The 19,108-nt window shown below is 36.6% G+C and overlaps 1 protein-coding gene across 3 annotated transcripts in view; it reads left to right on the forward strand.

Annotated features, from left to right (window-relative positions):
- dpr18 (defective proboscis extension response 18) overlaps positions 1 to 19,108 on the forward strand; it is a 217,743-nt gene that overhangs the window by 171,059 nt on the left and 27,576 nt on the right. Inside the window, exons 8-9 of one of the 3 annotated variants that reach the window (XR_010952597.1) lie at positions 3,634 to 3,718; positions 8,762 to 11,489. The exons of 1 other annotated variant lie outside the window; for it this stretch is intronic. Coding sequence is in view for 1 of the 2 variants with exons in the window: in XM_067781936.1 (XP_067638037.1) it covers positions 8,762 to 8,775 (14 nt within the window). In the remaining variant the exon portion in view is untranslated. Of the gene's footprint in view, positions 1 to 3,633; positions 3,719 to 8,761; positions 11,490 to 19,108 lie in introns of those variants that run through there. One more of the 3 variants, XM_067781936.1, reaches the window with a different exon arrangement.

A 19,108-nucleotide genomic window follows, 5' to 3' on the forward strand; every position in this document is an offset into this window, starting at 1 on the left:
CATGAGGTCTTGGTGAAACCTTTCACCCTGTTCATCACTTTCAGCACCTAGGTTTGCGGGAAAATTATCCAAATGTGAATGCAAAAATGCATTTTGAGGGACATGTTGCATTTCATAGCACTGTAGTTTTTCAACAAGGTTTTGACCATCTCTCTATAGCTGGGATCTTTGTTGTTGCCAAGAAATCCACTAACGACTTACTTAAAGCTGTCCCAAGCCGCTGCTTCTACTGATCATAAATGATTCGCAAAATTTTCGTCTTTCAGCAACTTTCTAATTTACGGACCAACAAATATACCTTCTTCTAATTTGGCTTGAGTTATTTTAGGAAAAAATTTCGTTAGGTACTAGAAGGATGGCGCGTCCTTAATTATAACCTTTACACAATTTTTCATTAATCCTAATTTGATGTGAAGTGTTGGCAAAATAACTCGTACGGGATTTACTAAAGGCGGGTTTGCGATATCGAAGGCACCTGCTTCGTACTCAGCTCTTGTTTGCCTGTTTTCCTGAATATATTGGGTTTCTCTAGCACGGCTGTCCCAAAGACAGAAAAAACAGCAATATATAATTATAGCTACAACCTGGGAAGTATTTCATATACTATTTATTTTAAATTGTACCACCGAAACTGCTTACCTTTAAGTCCTCACAAATTTTCCAATTAAATTGTTTATATTGAATGGGCTCAAGTAAATTGGATATGCTTAAATAAGTTTCTTTAGTATTCTCAGAATGTGCCACTTGTATTGACGGTAACGAATTTCCTTTATGGAGTAATGCTGCTTTTAAACTATGCTTTGAACTGTCTATAAACAAGCGCCAATAATCCACTTTATTTTCTAATTTTAGTGCTTCAAATAAACCTTGAACATCATCGCAGTAACATATGTTTTCACTTTTAGTAAAAAAAGAAGAGAAAGTCTTGTGTCTATTTCGAAATTTGGAAGTACTTGTCGAAGGGCCCAGGCTGCCCCATTGCTGCAAACGAGATCCTAGAACTTCGCTATCAAATTTCGATAATTTCAAATCTCTGGCCAACTCATTAAGTTCGGCTTGTGAGACTCAATGTGGGACCTCTCCTTCTTGTTCACTATCTGAATTATCTGCTTCGGAGTCACTTTCGCTTGAGGCTTCAAAACTTATAGGCGGCCTAGATATGGGTAAGGTATGGTCATGTAGTTTTGGTTTTTTAGCTGATGGCACATTTGGATAACTTATTAATTTCCTCTTTTTTCTCGTTTTACCTTTAAGTTCTATCACGCAAAAATAGCACTGGTCGTGATTAAAGGGTTCAGTTCACATCATTGAAACACCAAACTTCATAATACCCATCTCCTTAAAGTTAATCTAGAGGAGGCGCAAATAAAATTAGGTGTCCAAGATTTATCGAGACTTTTTACACGGAAACCGAAATAATGAAAGTACGCACCTTTGACAGAATTAGTTATTTTCCCAGCTGAGTTTCCGAAAATATAATGTCCGCAAATAAAGCAAAAATCATCCGGATTATTTTTACATTTAAATTCTCTTTTGCCACAAGCCATTTCGTGAGCACATCTACCGATATAGTATGTATAAATTTGCACTACAATTTGCAAAACAAAATTTACAACAAACAGTAGTGACAATTAAACACTTGATGTCTTTTTAAATTTTTTAGACCCTAAGATGAAATGTCTCGCCAATTTTATAAAAGTAATACTAAAATTTTAGGATAGACGCTTGCAACTTAACGGGGCTATAGTCTCAACGGCATGTCCGATTGTTATACTGGTATGCTTAAAATTAAATTACCTACAACATAGGAGGGCTAACTTTTTTCCGTCCATAGAAGTTTTCCGATTTTTAAGTGGTTAAATCTGAAATTTTTTAAAAAATTTCCTTTTTCTCACAAATTTTTCAACGTTTTTTGGCATAGTGGCCAAACTACTGAAGATACTGAAAGGAGGTGAAAGCAAGAAATGTTTGCAGGAATTAGTATAATGTATAATTCAACAGCTTAAAACGAAAAAATGAAAACTACAAATTTTTGCAGTAGGTAGTGTTCTGCAAAAATGGGAATTTTCATATTGTCGCCGATATTCCGGAGACTAGATCTGCCACAGTCATATTCGGAATCAGGGGAAAATTTTACTTTAGGAAAGGCCTATTTTATTTTTGCAGATTTTTTTTGTCGAGTAGTGTTATTTATTATTCAGTGGCCAAAAAATTTGTGTCGTTTTTTGGTGCTAACCTTTATTGGTTGGGAAAGTTTTTATAAATATAAAAATTTATGAGTATACCAAGTGATTTTACACTTCAATTTAGATTTTTCAAAAAGTGGAGTTAGTCGATTTGTGCAGTGAGCGGCTCATGTCTGCCCATATTTAGGCATGTGAATGTGATTTTCATCAAGTATGTAAGTCATCTGATGAAATCTGTTTAGGTTAGTTAAGACAATAGAAATCAGTAAGCATTAAGCCAAAACTTTTATATTCAGACATATTTATCTATCTAATTATTTAAGCGCACGTAAAGAATAAAGTCAAAATTCTAGGTAAACGTAAAATAATTAATCCAATACTTTGTACACTTTATATAAATATATATATGTACATTAGGGCGGGTCTATTTAAAAATCGCTCATTGCTCTATGAAAATCGTATTCTAGGGATCGAAATAAGAAACTTTGCCGAAGGAACCATACCTCTGAAACGAATTCTGATGTCCCCCCCATTGGGTCGAACTTTTGGGTAGGGGCAATTTAAATTCTACCTGCTGTGTCTTGTGGTGGCTTAAAAAAACCACACAAGCAATTTTACGATCAGCAATTGTGTCACAGTGATACCTTCATTTTTTAAAACGGTTGAATAAAAAACCCACACAACTATGTTTACGATATGCAAATGCATCACAGTGATGCCTTGGTTTTAAAAGGGGGTTGTAAAAATGCTAATTTTTAATAATTTTTTTAATTTCTTTTCTATTACTAAGTTAAATTCATTTTTTCATTTACATATGTTCTGACTAAATAAATTTCTAAAGAGAAAAATAAACTCCAAAAAGAAAAAACATAGGCATTTCAAAGTGGGATTTTTCAAAATTTGCCCCTACGACCCAAAGGGGGGGCGGGGGGCATCAGAATTCGTTTTAGAGGTATGGTTCCTTCGGCAAAGTTTCTTATTTTGATCCCTAGAATATTATTTTCACAGAGCAATGGACGATTTGTTTGCCTCCCCACAAATCGACCCGGCCTAATGTACATGTACAAGCATATTACCGTTCGACACGATTTTGCAAAACTGTGTAATACTATTTATTCTGAAATGGAAGTACCCGCATATCCTCCTTTCACTAGGTAAAGTCATGTACTCATTTAAATTCAAAAGCAGGGAGCGTGAAGATTATAAGTTGTGAAATGAATGAATGAATGAAATTTTTCCTACAAATTGGTGGGAAATACAGTTCAGAAGAAAAAAGTGTGGAAGTGGGAAATGTTTATACTAAGTATGTAATATAATTTAGTTATAAGGTATAGATTAAATTATATCGTACGTTTTATTGTGAATTCGTGTAAATCAAAGTTAAAATGTTCCGAAATTTTGTGAAATTTAAATTTATGTGCCTTACTGCCACGCTGAGGGACTGGAGGAATCCGATGACTTTGAAGCACATTTACAAAAGGAAGATGATGCAGAAAAGCTTACAGAAGCATTTACACTTTGATAACAAAGCGGTAAGTTATTGTAGAAGCTCAAGGTGAAGTAGAGAGTGAAGAAGGCCTCGACGGCACTATATGCATATAGAAGAATGCTGAGGTGTACGTGAGGTCTATCGCCCTCTCTGTCATTAGCTACTTAAGATACTCACACGAGAAAGAAACTAGCCTGAACAAAACCTGGAGACGAAGACAATGGCGACGAGGGTCGGTGGTCGGTGTCTCGGGGCAGCTTCAGTGCAAACTATACGACCAAAGAAGTATAACGTCATCAAATACTGGAGGAACAGACTACCTAATTCCGTACATGTGCTTCGAAGATGGTCTATGAGCCACAATGGTAGTGGGAGTATGAAGCAAGGGTTATGGAATGAATAGAGTCTGCGTTATATTGTGATGATTCCCAATTAAATAGATTCTTTAGCTGCCAGACGACAGTAGTTTTTTTTAGCCAGAAGTAATAGCCGTTACCAATGCAGTTGAAATACGGGAAGAGAATAGTTTAAGCTGTAGTCGAGTCAACTTTTATACTTACAGCCTAACAGCACTTAAGGCAGTCAACTCAAGAGGTGCACATGATCGACCAAGCGCGAAAGGCGTGGACCAAGCGCGGGCCTGAAAAGTATCCAAGAGCATGTGTAGGTCTTACAACCTTGGACTAACAATGTAATTTATATCCTTAAAAAGAGAGGACTGTAGACTCATGGTAACAATCATGGTCTGACACTGCCTTTTAGCGTCACATGCTTTTAAACTAGGCTTAGTCAGTGTTGGCAGATGTAGGAAGTAAGGATTGGAGAAGGAAAGAATCGAGCACATTTTGTGCTCGTTCCTTGCGCTCGCCAAGCTAGCACTCTAACTATTTGAAGTGATACAACTATCAGATTTAGAAGCAGCAGATTCAGGTTTTTGATAGGGTTTCCCAATTTGTCAGGTCCTCACGGTCCGACTCGTTTAACGTGTGTGAGAAAAAACCTATATTTGCGTTTTTCCAAAAAATTAGTATTGCGAATTACATCTTTTTACAATAAAATGTGCGGTTTGTTTTAGTTCTTTCTAAATAGATAATAATATAGGGGTTTAGAAAAAGTTATTCCAATTGCATTGTTTGTTATATAGTCATCTTAAGAGAGTAGAGAAGTTGTTATGCTGCAGGTAGTAGGTATTTTCAATTTTTTATTAAAATTATTAATTTTTTGATTAAGTTCTGCAGCTGACTGAATAATTAGTGATGGGCGAAAGGCAAAGAAAGAGGTAAAGGGTCTGGGAGAGAGAAGGAGAGAGGTAAAGGACCATCTACATCGATAACATTCCCCAAAACCTTCGAAGAGTGTCTTTATCGCTACAGGAAGTACAAGAAGAAGAGGAGGAGAGAAATGGGATAATAATAAAGTTAGTACTTTTATTAATTGTTGCTACTAAATATTCTAACCTACAATCATTAGCCGATGCTACATTTTCAGCAAAAGGTCAACTTAATATTAGCTCGAACTGCCTCTGTTTTAATAAATTTACGCGTTCATATATGTAAAATACATCCTATACAGTTTATATTTGTCGCAGGCCACTTCTGGGGCAATTTTAGGAAACGACGATAAAGTCAGCAGCGAGCGGTCTCTTTTACTTGAATCTCTCAATTGGCTTAGGAGGTTTATACAATATTGGAATCAAACGAAACATGCAACAGAGTTTCAAAAATGGACCCAATATAGTCCGAATATCTGTGGCCAAAATATCGGTGTCAATTAAATATTTTACTTCGGCATACTAACCAATATCGGAGATATGTATCATTAAAATTTTAATCAAGATAGGCCTTAAGTAGACCGATTAGTGCTCTGGTCGCACCGGTCTTCCAAGTCGCGCACCCACAAGCGGCAACTCTGGCACTCTCCCAAGGACATTCAGGGTAATGGCCACAACAACATTCGCCACCTAGCTTTATACCACCAAGGCGCACTCACTCGTCCCTCAATCCCAGAGTGCCGACGTCTACTCGGTCGCATTTCAGAATACAGCAGCATACAACTGTAACGGGTTAACTGGGAAGGTTAAGATGATAGTTGACCTTATGAGGCGGCACAACATCCGTATGGCAACAAGCAGTCGATGCTAACATTTGCATCTGACCACTTACCCATTATCCTCTCTCTGAAGCGCTCAGCTGAACTCATCATTTAAAGAACTGCAACTTCTCTGCCGGAACTGGTAAGCTATGGTTAATGGTAAAGTTCTTCTCGACCCCGATAAAGCAGAATGCCAAAATATCCATCGCCAATGTTTAAAAACCTTGGAAATGAAGTATTAAATACCTGGCGGTTGTCTTCAACTTGCCTCTATCCACCTTCGTCATCCCTGTGAAATGGCGAAGACTGTGCCGCTACTAAAGCCTGCAAAACCAGCTAACGTACCAGACTCATATCGTCCGATATCTCTCCAGTAGCCAAGACACTTGAAGGATCCTGCTCCCTTATCTCCCTGTGACTTTCCAACCACCAACACAGCTTTGGTGGTGTTATTTTAAGCAGCAACAGCTAAATGTCATCCAAATAGCTACGTATTGTCGTTAGTCGTTCGTTTAGCAATTTGTTGCATTTAAATGTTTGCATATTGTTATTTCATTTTACATGTGGCTACTTCATAGTCAATGCAATAGTCGCTCAATATTGACTATGCATTGCAAATGAGGTAGTTGAAGTTTAGTAATTTTAAAATTTTGTTTTAAGGTGTCGAACTTTACTTTTGAAAATGTTCCAGTATTTACAATAGCGAGCCGTTGTCATATCAATAATAGTGAATGCAAAATGTACACTAAAAGAATTTCCCAAAAAGAAGTAAAATAGCTGTTAAGCAAAAATGGTTTATGATATTTGGGTATAGAATTTTTTCCCTTAATCTGGATAAGTAATTTTCGTAAAAATTAAAACTATTTTTTTTTTCTTTGGTATCGGAATATATATATTTTTTTTAAATGGAGAAAATCGTATGAAAAAAAATTATAAAATTAAATAATTTAACTGACTCTTATTCATTACGTTGATTCGTACATGTAAATATTCCAGTATTTTTCATTGAAAAAAATTTAAGAGAAAAGCTTCCCCAAATTAATGACAAATTTTATCCGAAAATTTGAAATTTTTCTCGATTTAAAAAAATTTTTTTAAGAAAAGTTTCTTCATTTTAGGTACTGGTTTTTTTCTGAGTATATATTTCCAACGGTATGCAAAGGCAGTTAGTTTTGTTTCTTACAACTTTTTTATAAGCCTCGGGCACTCAATTTTAATACCCACATATGTACATATGAATATCATCAAAAAAATATAAAAAGTTTTTACGCAAAAGGACCCACTAATATTCAAAATGCAACTTGAGAGAAAATATTTGTATACACTGGTTCAATCTGAGTCTAAATCTGAAACTTTTTGTTTTGCATAATATCAATGTTTCGTTAATAAATAGCCATGTGACGCCTTTAAGGGCCGTCTTCTCGACTGCCTGCTAAAATGTATCTCTCCTTTAAACACAATTTAATTTTCTGCAATACCCGCTATATTTATCGCGTCAACAACAGGTTGTCAGTACACCCGTTACATATTTTTTTGATTTGATAGCGCTATCTGTTGTCTTTATACCCAAGACGCAGCTGGTTGCCACGTGCAATTTTTTCATTTCCGGTTTCACGTCACTGCATCCAGCCTTATATTAATTATTAAACTTTTCCACTAACTTTTCAAGAACTATTTTATTTTCTGTTCTAAGCTTTTTACCTCTTACTACCAAAATTCTACAGTTCGCAGCGCTGCCACACTTCTGCAATAATTTTACAAATTCCTTTTGTTTTGTTGATTCTCCGACAGGGTGACTAATTGATGTACATATATTGGCATGATTTTCCGTCATTTGACAAGGTATGGCGAGAAATCGTTCCAATATACATTAAGCAAATATTTAATCTTATTGATCTTGTCTACAAATTTAACTATCAGTTCCGTAATCCGCACATTAATAGGCAGTCGAAAAAATTGGCCAAAGAATATCGTTCTTCAGTGACCGACAATTTTTGGACAATTTACCTTTATACTTCAATTAGTTATGATTAAAATATATTTTCTTGTATTTCCTTGACTATTATTAAGTGCAAAGTTTTTTTTTTTCAAATGCATGTCTAACAATAAGCCTATGAACGAATTTTATTGCTTGGAACATCGGCTGCTTTACAAAAAGAGAGTAAATTTAATTGGTATTCTTTACGACGTTAAATTATGGAAACGACACCGATGTATATGTTCATAAATGTCGATGTTTTTGACATCGATATTTGATTATTGAAAAATATCGATATTAATATCGATGCTTCAATGAGCGGCGTTGCATCACTACATAAGAACCTATCCTAACAGTAATATGGTAACTAAAAATTTCTATTGAAAGGGTCGTATTTTAACGGTATCATAAATAAAGTTGTATCCCATGAACTAAAACATATTTTTTTATGAGTTGATCGGGGATTGCCCGTATTGCTTTAAATGTATGAAAACAGTTATTTCAAGCAATTTTTAATTTAATAATTTATTTAATAATTTTGGAAAAATTTAAACAACGTGAAATAAGGACGGACAAGGCGACAGCTGTTTCGATTATTCCTTGTAAATCTCTTCAAAGCCTTTTCTCCCGGGAGGGGGATTCGAACCCGCATTCCTAGGATAGTTGAAATGGTTACAAACGCATTCAGCTACGTCATGCCTTAGTTGTTGTAAAGTTTTTCCCAATTGCCCTCTTTTTGCATATATAATTCTTCTACACATCACATAATTCGTATGTAATTATGTATTGAAGTTATGCATGTTGGTAAGGCGGTTTCAGAGAAACTTGGTATTGTTGCTGTTTTATTCTATTTATAGACCTACAAAGAATTAACCAAATGTTGTCTGTTTGTATGAGTTGATCGGGGATTGCGCGTATTGCTTTAAATGTATGAAAACATTTATTTCAAGCAATTTTTTATTTTTATAATTTATTTAATAATTTGGGAAACATTTCGTTTTTTTTTTTTATTTTCAGACGAGGCTGGATAGTTGATGTCCCAGCAGAAAAAGAGGCTTACTATGAGTTAAATACAAGTTGGTTCCAAATAAACCGATGCGCACTATTTTCTGGTTATTTACTATAAAAAAGCTGAACTTGTTGATCAATAAACCAGGGTTTGAAACTGCTATTCCTTTTATAATATAAGTCCTTGCAAAACTATTAAGTTTGGACTTTAAATATATTTGGATCAAGATAAAAATTGTTTTCGGATTTTTTATTTTTTAAGTCCGATAGAACTAGTTAAGCTCGGACTTTAAAATAAAAGTCCCCAATCAAAAGTTAAATCAAGACTTTTATTTTTTAAGGCCGAAATAAAAGTCCCGCTTGATAACAAAGAAACGGCTTATCCGAATTAAAAAAATTTGGTACCAAATCAATCCTGGATTCCTAAAATTTAAAACCTTATGGACTTTTGAGAATTTCTGTTAATAATACTAGAAGAACACAAAATTACGAATAACAAACATTAGGCATTTGCAGCAAATCCATGGCCATAAAAGCTCATAATTTAAAAAGGCATGTGTGCTGAATCACCGGTTGCGAAGAGACCTAAAATGATTCCGGAAGGGTCCCAAAATGATATCAAAATAGTCCCCAGATTATCCCGACGGGATCCCGGACAAATCCCGAAAACTATCCAGAAATTATGCCGGAAGGGCCCCAAAATCATCCCGAAGTAGTCCCGAAATTATCCTAACTGGGTCCCGAAAACCATCCAGAAATTATACCGGAAGAGTCCCCAAATGATACCGAAATAAACCCGACGCGATCCCGAAAACAATCCATAAATGATCCCGGAATACTCCCGAAAAAGTCCCAAAATAATCCTCACGGAATCCCGGACGGATCCCAAAAACTACTCAGAAATGATCCCGGAATACTCCCGAAAAAGTCCCGAAATAATCCTCTCGAAATCCTGGACGGATCCCGAAAACTATCCAGAAATGATGCCGGAAGGATCCCCATATGTTCCCGAAAAAGTCCCGAAATGACCCTGACGGGATCCCGAAAGTCATCCAGTAATGATACCGGAAGGATCCCCAAATGATCCCGCAATAGTCCCGAAATAACTCCGACATATTCACGTACTTAGCAATGAATTCAAGTAGCCAGTTTTGATATTTTTATATACAAGTGGGTGTGACTTTAATTCGATTTTAAAACTTTTACCGTCGGCATGTACAAATACAAATATGAAGTTCACTTACCAATTTACAAAAATATTTCTCAAAGTATGTACGAGTTATCGCACTTGAAAGTCCAAAAAATTTTATTTGGAAAGTAGTTGGTGCCACGCCCATTGTCCAAAAAAATTATGTGGATCAACTACATCCAATGTCAGTAATTTACGTGCCAAATTTAAGATAACGTGGCTTCCTTAGATACTCAACTATCGCATGTTCTATGCGGAAATTTCTATATACAGAAAGGGGCGTGGCTACTGACCGATTACGACCATTTCTTTTTTTTGGAAAGCTTTCCTATCATAGCAGAATGCGGTTTATCAATTTTCACTCTAATAGTTTTATTGGAATGAAATTTATTGCAAAAATCCACTGCAAGTTCACCATTTATACTACGAGATTTTCGATCTAGTTTGGTTATGATAAATTTCTAGTATTATTAACAGAAATTCTCAAAAGTCCATAAGGTTTTAAATTTTAGGAATCCAGGAGAATCGATTGGTACCAAATTTTTTTAATTCGGATAAGCCGTTTCTTTGTTATCAAGCGGGACTTTTATTTCGGCCTTAAAAAACAAAAGTCTTGATTTAACTTTTATTTCGGGACTTTTATTTTTAAAAGTCCGAGTTTAACTAGTTCTATCGGACTTAGAAAGTAAGAATACAGATTTTACTTTTATATGTGGACTTTTATGGAAAAAGTTCGAAAAATAAAAAGGATGCATGATTCGACATGATATTGCTATAGGGATACCTGGGAACTCAAACATTTTCACCTAGGACAATTTTTTGACCAGGACTTTTTGGACTCCGAAAAAAAAAAAATATTATTATTTTCCGTCCCTGCAATAAACACCTCGCATAGTGTTTAAGCTAACAACTTTTGTATATCGATTGCCGATAAAAAGTCAATTGGTTAATAGCTGGCGTTTGGTAGTTAACTAAAATGGAGTTATGAATCCCGTAAAATAGTTCGCTATTAGTAACCTTTTTTAGATAATTGGTAATTATTTTCTGCAGGGGCTTACTCAAAGAATTCTTCATCATCCCTTGCCAAATAATATAAGGGCCGATTAACGTCATTTTTAGATTACTACCTTTTTATTTGGTTAAAACTAAATTGTTCTGGTTTCCGCGAAAGTGACTCTTTTTGTGGATTTTGTTTTATACTTTTAAGAATTCTCAAAAAAATCATCTCAAAATTTTTATTTGTAACTTCAACATTAATATTTTCTCAAACAAATAATTAATAATACTTTGTATCCTTATTAAGAACATTATCCAATGTATACGAGTATATTGTGATTATCATGCAAATTCTATTTAAATAATTTTTCACGAGGAGTTTTTTCTCATCTCCATGCATTTTTATATGATAAGGAGGAAAATCTCCCCGGCAAAAAAATATCTAGAGCTGGGGCGTATATATTTTTAGAATTTTATTGCTTTAATTAATTTGATGTACATATAATATTTATAACAACAAAAAATGTGTAATAAATGAAGTCAACTAAATTATTTGCATGTGTTTGTTTTCTGTTGTCTGGTAAGTAAAAATTTGTAGGTATGTACATGCCTTGTTCCATGTTTCCATGAAATATTACCGTTAAAATCCTGTACATACTAAATGCAAGCATTATATATATAACTACAACATTAACATTTCAATAAGCTTTTTCCGTCTAAATCTGCCCTCCCCCTCTTCACTTTTTCCTAATCCTTTTATTCACTCCTCCCTCCGCCTTTTTCGCTTCATCTATCGCCATCTTCGTCTCATTCTATCTCTTTCTCAATCTCCTTCTCCCTTTCCTCTTCTCTGAATTTGTATAAACACTGTCTAGGCATTCACTGGCCCACGTTTTGGCCTATATCTCGAGACACTAGTCACCCAGGGGTATGAAAATTACCCTCTACTAAAGCACTCATCAACAGCCTTCATTTGTTATCCATATTCTATAAACACATTCAAGGGGTACTCGGGTCCACGTTTCGGCCTATATCTCGAGACCCTGTAAGTCGATCGCAACCAATCCTATTTAGTAACCACCGCACGAGGTTTACGCAACTTAGGTGAAAGTTTGAACGAAATCGACCAACGCATCTCTTCAAACACCGGCGACCAAGTAACACACATTTTCGCCTTTCTTTTTATATATATAGATTTTTATTTTTCACACTTCACTATAATATTAAAACGAAAATGAGACTTTCGTTGCTTTTGAAATTCGGCTTAAAAATTACACATGGAACAACTAAAGACTCTCCTGAATAAAAAAAAATGTCATAGTACCTATAAATCGTGGGCCCCATCAGAAACCCCGTCCCCGGAGCTAATGCCACCACCCCCACTGTTGGGAATTCAATGCAAGTATAACAGAACTCCGTTTTATGTCCAAATATTGAAAATAAAAGACCCAGTAAAGTACGTATAATATGTGGAGTGGAGTTTATTATCTGTATTAAATAATGCAAATTAACAAAAGACAGTTTCCAAGTAATTTAACTTACTTATTTGATATTATTTTTCCACCAACATTTCTTTGATACAATTTTTCACATTCTTTCAAGTAGTTGTTCGAGAATGTTAAGGAAAATGTTGCAGGGTGGCATAGAAAACATAAAATATAAAAATTCAGTTTGATTCAAATTTAGATTGTCAATTTATAACGCAGGGTAAAACAGATTCGCCTCGGGGTTCGTTGTCATCACAGACTATAACTACATCATTAACTTGAATAGGCTTTACATTCTGATGCCATTTAGTTCGGCGCGTAAGTTCAGGAAGATATTCCAAAACCAACCTTTTCCAAAAGCTTTGCTTAAGCTGTTGAAGGCTATGCCATTGCTTACGCGAGCATACTTTTTCGTTTATTGTTGGCGTTTGCACGAAGTTTGGGCCACCGAGTAAAAAATGGTTCGGCGTCAATGGCTCGGCGCTTTCACTTTCCAACGGAAGATGTGTTAAAGGTCGCGAGTTTATCAAATTTTCAGCCTCGATAAGTAATGACGTAAGCGTCTCCACCTGTGGTGCCCTTTCCTTAAGTACGAAAGACAAAACACGTTTCACGGAACGAACCATTCGCTCCCAAACTCCGCAAGCTGATAGGTTTACAGGGGTGTTAAATACCCACTCCACGCCGCGCCTTGCACACTCGCCCGCCACTAATTTGTCAATGAGTGCCAACTCCTCCTTGCTAGCACCCACAAAATTCGTACCCCTATCACTCCTGATCCGGACGGGAACTCCTCTTCGGTTCATGAAATTTCGTAAGCATATTATTGTAGAGTCCGCAGATAAATCTTTAGCGAGGTCTATATGTATTGCTCTAACAGACAACCACGTGAATAGAGCTGCCAACCTTTTTTCATGACGACGCCCAATCGTCACCAAATACGGGCCGAAATAATCTAGACCCGTGTATGAGAAGGCTCTGACAAACGGAGTAAGACGATCTTCCGGCAACTGTCCCATGAGAGGTGGCTTTGCCTTAGCAGACCTATTTTTATTATCTTTATCCAATATTGGTGTTAAACTATAAATTGCGCTACCCTTTGGTAAATGTTTTCCATCTGTCAGCATTTGTATCTCCTCTGCAAAGACTTCCCGTTGGAATAAATGGCAAACTTTGATTTCAGCGTCTTTCAATTCTGTTGCCGTTAAATAAATGCAGCTTTCTGCATGCTTTTTACCTTTGCCTTTAAATTTGGCTATCGCACGACGAATCCAGCACATCACTCTTAAAAGTTTATAATAGTTCGAGTATCTTCCAAATTCAATACTTCGTTCCTTTTCCGAAATCGTTAGCAAACTTTTAGAACGCCTTTCATTTTGCCCTGAATGCTGGCTTATGTCAGGTGGGAGAGACGGCCACTCATCTTTCGGACGCTTTAAAAATTCTGGGCCCGATGTCTAACGCGAGCTGATCGTCTGTTTCTTTGTATTTGCTCGGGTCGCATCGTCAGCGGGATTCAATGACCCGGGTACCCACTTCCATTGCTCAACGTTTGTTGAATCTAAAATTTCTGCGATGCGGTGTGCCACAAATTGCTTGTAGCATCGACTGTCAGACCTTATCCAATTTATGACCGTTTTTGAATCAGACCAAAAAACTATCGCCCTTGGCTTCACATCGTGGCTTTCAACAATTGCATTCGACAATCTAACACCCAGTACTGCTGCGTGCAGCTCTAATCTGGGAATCGACAGGGGTTTAATCGGACTACACCTCGACTTCCCAGCTACGAATACTACATCGACTACCTTTTGACTAGAAATCCGCCAATAAACCACGGCGGAAAAGGCCACTTCACTCGCATCAACAAAAACGTGCAAGTCGATATGAGAGCTAATATCAGTAAAATTGCTATGGTAACACCTTGGTACGCCTATTTTTTTGACATTTGATAACTCCAAGTACCAGTCATACCACCTTTGGTAAATATCTGGGATTGCTGTATCCCAACCCACATTTACTCTCCACAACTCTTGCAGGAGTATCTTTGATTTTATAACTACGTTAGCCAAAAACCCGCTTGGATCGAATATGGAAATTGTAAGGCCCAGTACCTCACTTTTAGTGGGACGGCGCTTGCCACTTAGGACTGCTGGTGATATCTTCGCAAACTTCAATAAAAAACAAAACTCATCGTTTTCCGGGCGCCAAAACATGCCCAATACCTTCTCAGTCACTGTTTCGCTATTAAACATGCTCGTTAAAACATCGCCTGATCCTGTTGGTGTTTTATTCAAAGAATCGCGAACTTTTATCGAGTTAGACAAAAATCCTCGTAGTTCAAAACATGCTTTATCGTGAATGTCCAAAACATCGCTTGCCACCTTTATGGCCTCGTCAACACTGTCAAAACTGTCGACATAATCAATTACATAATGACGTTTTATTATTGCTTCTTTCGCCCTTTTACGCATGCCCGCCCAATTCTCAGCATTTATATTTTTAACGTATTGTGCTGAGCATGGGGAGCTGACTGATCCAAAGATCATTGCGCTCATTACATAAACATCTGGTTCTACTGATTGATTGCCGCTTCTCCATAAGAATCTTTGAGCGGTCTGATCGTCTTCTCGTATTTTTACGCGGTGAAACATTTCGCATATATCCGCACAAACCCCTATTTTGCCCTGACGGAATTTAAATATAATTGCTGTAAGAGGCTGTGGCTGGTAGGTATTCGGACCTTTCATTAATCGCGAGTTGAATGATACACCACTTATTGATGCGGCAGCATCAAACACTAAACGTCTCTTGTTCCCTTTATTTACGTTACATACAGAGAAGTGCGGCAGATAACATGTATGTGGTTTCACTAATTTCGCTTCATTAACTGACAACTTGCTTGCATACGATTTGGCAATGTACCCTTATACCATTCGGCGAGGTCATTATCATTTCTTATCTTTCTCTCAATTATTTGCAAGCGACTCAAAGCCATAGAGTAGCTCTCTTGAAATTCAACATGGTCTTTTCTCCATAGTAAACCGGTTTCATATTGGTTTCCAGACCGCTGGGTCGTCTCTAAAAGTAATCGTTCGGCTCGCTTGTCAGCTTCCGAAATAATTGGCTTCAACGGCTTTACCCCGAAATCCTCAATGGTAAAGTATTCGGACACTTGTTGCTGAATTTTATTATAACTGTCTTGCTCACAATCGATACGACAAACAAATTCTTCGGAACTATCTTCATTAGAACCAAAAAGTATGTAACCTAATTTTGCTTTGTGTACTGCAAAATGTTCATCTAAATTAATAACTTCTATTGGCCGTACAAGCTGTATATGTGGAATACCTATTAACATTTGCGGCAAAACGTCAACATAGTCTTCGACGGGCACATTTTTTAAACAATCAAATTTATTTCTAAAATTTTCCAAATCTAATGTTTGCGAAGGTAATTCTAATTTTTTTGTGGTTCTAACATTTCTCATTTCAAAGGTATTAGTAGAAATATTTGCACTTGAAATCTCAATATTCAAGCGTTGAGATACTTTGCTTGTTGTTTTACCACCAATCCATCGCAGTGACAGTAAGTCAGCTGGCCCTTTTAACCCAACTGATTTGGCAATTTGTTCTTCGATAAGAGAAATTTTTGAGCCGTCGTCTATGAATGCTATAACTTTACGGCACCCCTTTGGGCCTTTTATTATCACTGGCAAATATTTAAATAGCGTTTTCTTATTAAATTCATTTTCAAATATAGCAGCGTTCGTAGTTTCATTTGGATTCACTTCTTCTCTCACTGCATTTGACATTTTCTCTGTGTTGCTGTTTTTGTCAATAGCAGCTGTTTGTTTACATTCTTCGTGCAACAGTGGATGGTGATATTTCTTACAATAATTAATACCACATTCACGGCGTTTTGTACAATTTGTTAAATTGTGACCACCACGAAGGCAACAAAAACAAAGACGATTTGTTTTGGCTATTTTCCATCTTTCACCAACAAGACTGCGGCAAAACTTTGTGCATTGGTAAATATCGTGCTGTTCGTGACAAAGAAAGCACACCTGTTCCTTTTCTTCGGTAGTGATTGCGTATGTAGGCTTGAAGATTCTATCTCTTCGTGTATTGAGCACTGCATCAGTCTTAGTTGGCTCAGTATCTGCGGCGATTGATATGAACATGGCGACATTTTGTAACCACTGACTAAAATCCATTATACTCGGATAATCCATTATATTTGTATAAATGTAACGTACCCACTCTTCTCTTTTTAATAAAGGCAACTTACCTACAAGCTCATCTAAAAGTGCTGGATTATGCAGATGTGGCATTGCACATGCATTCTGCAAAAATACTGTCAGATTCGACACCATTGTACTATAATCAACCATATCGGAAATTCTCGAATTTGAAATCTGTGGGAAGGCTCTCGCTTTTGCTAATTGACTCTTAATAAGTATTTGTGGCCTTCCATAGTGCATCTCCAATGTGTTCATGACCATGTTAATGCTATCTGGGTGTATTAGAAAGGCTTCAACTTTCGATTTTGCTGCGCCCTTAAGCGCCTTCTGCAGCCGTGTCAAATTCTCTAGATTCGTGTAGCGATAGGCATCTGTTGTTTCTTTGTATGCGATGGCAAACATAGGCCATTGCTCTGGCAAACCTGAAAATTCTGTGAGATCTTGTAACTTACGTATGACGTGGCTGTATTGTTGAGGTGGATTGCTCATCTGGAGCGGCGTTGTTGAATTTATAAGCATTGTGGCAGGATTCGTCCAGACGGTTAACGGTGGTCCTATCGGCATAAAATATGTAGACGTATACGGTAAACATGATTGCTCGAATACTGCTGGTCGATTAGTCGTAATTGGAAACGTATATTGGTACGTCGGCAGAGTTGACGTGGTGTTGGCAGTTGGAACACTTACGTGTCCCCATTTAGAGTACGTCGGCGGAATTGACGTGGCTTTAGAGGATAGGATAGCTCCGTATCCTACAGTACTGTATATAGGCACAGTTGACATGGCGTGGGGAGTTGTAGTCGCTGCATATCCTACAGTGGAGTATGTCGGCACAGTTGACATGGCGGGTGCAGGCATATGCGGCAAAAACGTTGACACAGGCATGCTCGTGGTGAATGAATTCGGCAAAGTTAAAATATGTGCTGGCAAACTTGAAGGGGCTGTTGTTGGCGTAAACAGCTGTTCGAGTTTAGCATTCTTTATATTGGATTCTTGCAACAAATGCTGCTGAGAGTGGCATTAAGTTTTTCTGAGGACATTTCCTTGTTACGATTTTTTAATCTCTCGCTGCGACGACGCATAAACGATTTATTTGGCAAATCAAATAAATAATAAAGATGTTGGGAATTCAATGCAAGTATAACAGAACTCCGTTTTATGTCCAAATATTGAAAATAAAAGACCCAGTAAAGTACGTATAATATGCGGAGTGGAGTTTATTATCTGTATTAAATAATGCAAATTAACAAAAGACAGTTTCCAAGTAATTTAACTTACTTATTTGCTATTATTTTTCCACCAACATTTCTTTGATACAATTTTTCACATTCTTTCAAGTAGTTGTTCGAGAATGTTAAGGAAAATGTTGCAGGGTGGCATAGAAAACATAAAATATAAAAATTCAGTTTGATTCAAATTTAGATTGTCAATTTATAACGCAGGGTAAAACAGATACAATAAAATCAAATAAAGAGTCGGTTACAGGTTCGTTTACTCAACACCCACCCTCTCGGCGGGTCGGGTGATGTGCTATACTTGATATCATTCGCTATAATATTTTTTTATTTATAAGCACGTTGTTTAATTAATCACCAACCAATTACACGGAAGTATATCCGCACCACTTGAAAATACTTATACGTAACATTTTATTATTACGTATAAACATATTAAAAGATTTGCAATAAAATAATATTGAGACTATAAACTGAGATATAACCTATCCTATATTTCAAGCTAGATCAAACTACACACGGGGTGCAAAACAAATTCAAAATCGGTTTAGTAGTTTAGGAGTCCATCGCTGACAAACAATGTGACACGTGATTTTTATATATAAAGATTATGCTGTAAAAAGGGTACTGGCGAAACGATTCGACATTCAATGCTGGCTGATAGAATGATATAAATTTCCAAGGTCGAGGAAAGTTGCCGTAGAAACAATATTAGAGATCTGATATGGTGGTATGACATAATTCCATGTGGCATGAATTCAATTTTTGTCTTATATCGAAAGTACCACTATGTTATGTATATTATCAATGCCTTTGCAAAACAAACCGTGACCAAAGTTTCACGTTGATATCTCTACTGGAAGTATTTTTAGCCACCAACTCCATATAAGAGTGACCACTGTGCAGGAAGTGGCAGTTTTAATAACAGATAACATACTACCAATGCATATTGTTTCAGAGATATATTACCGCTCCTTCAGGATTACTTTCCGAGTCTATTTCGATTATTTCATGGATATTACGGAATATTTTTAGGATTTTTAGCACACATCACGGCATTATTTATGATTTTTATTTTGATGTTATTTCTAACAGTTTGAAACTATTTCGAAAAATTTCAATTCCGCCAATCCCCATATCTTGTAATAAAAAAAGCCTTAAATGCTGCAAGTTGGAAAAAAATAAGCAGTGTAGGTAAAATGT

Source organism: Eurosta solidaginis, chromosome 4, assembly GCF_040869045.1.
Source record: "Eurosta solidaginis isolate ZX-2024a chromosome 4, ASM4086904v1, whole genome shotgun sequence".
NCBI classification, from domain to species: domain Eukaryota; kingdom Metazoa; phylum Arthropoda; class Insecta; order Diptera; family Tephritidae; genus Eurosta; species Eurosta solidaginis.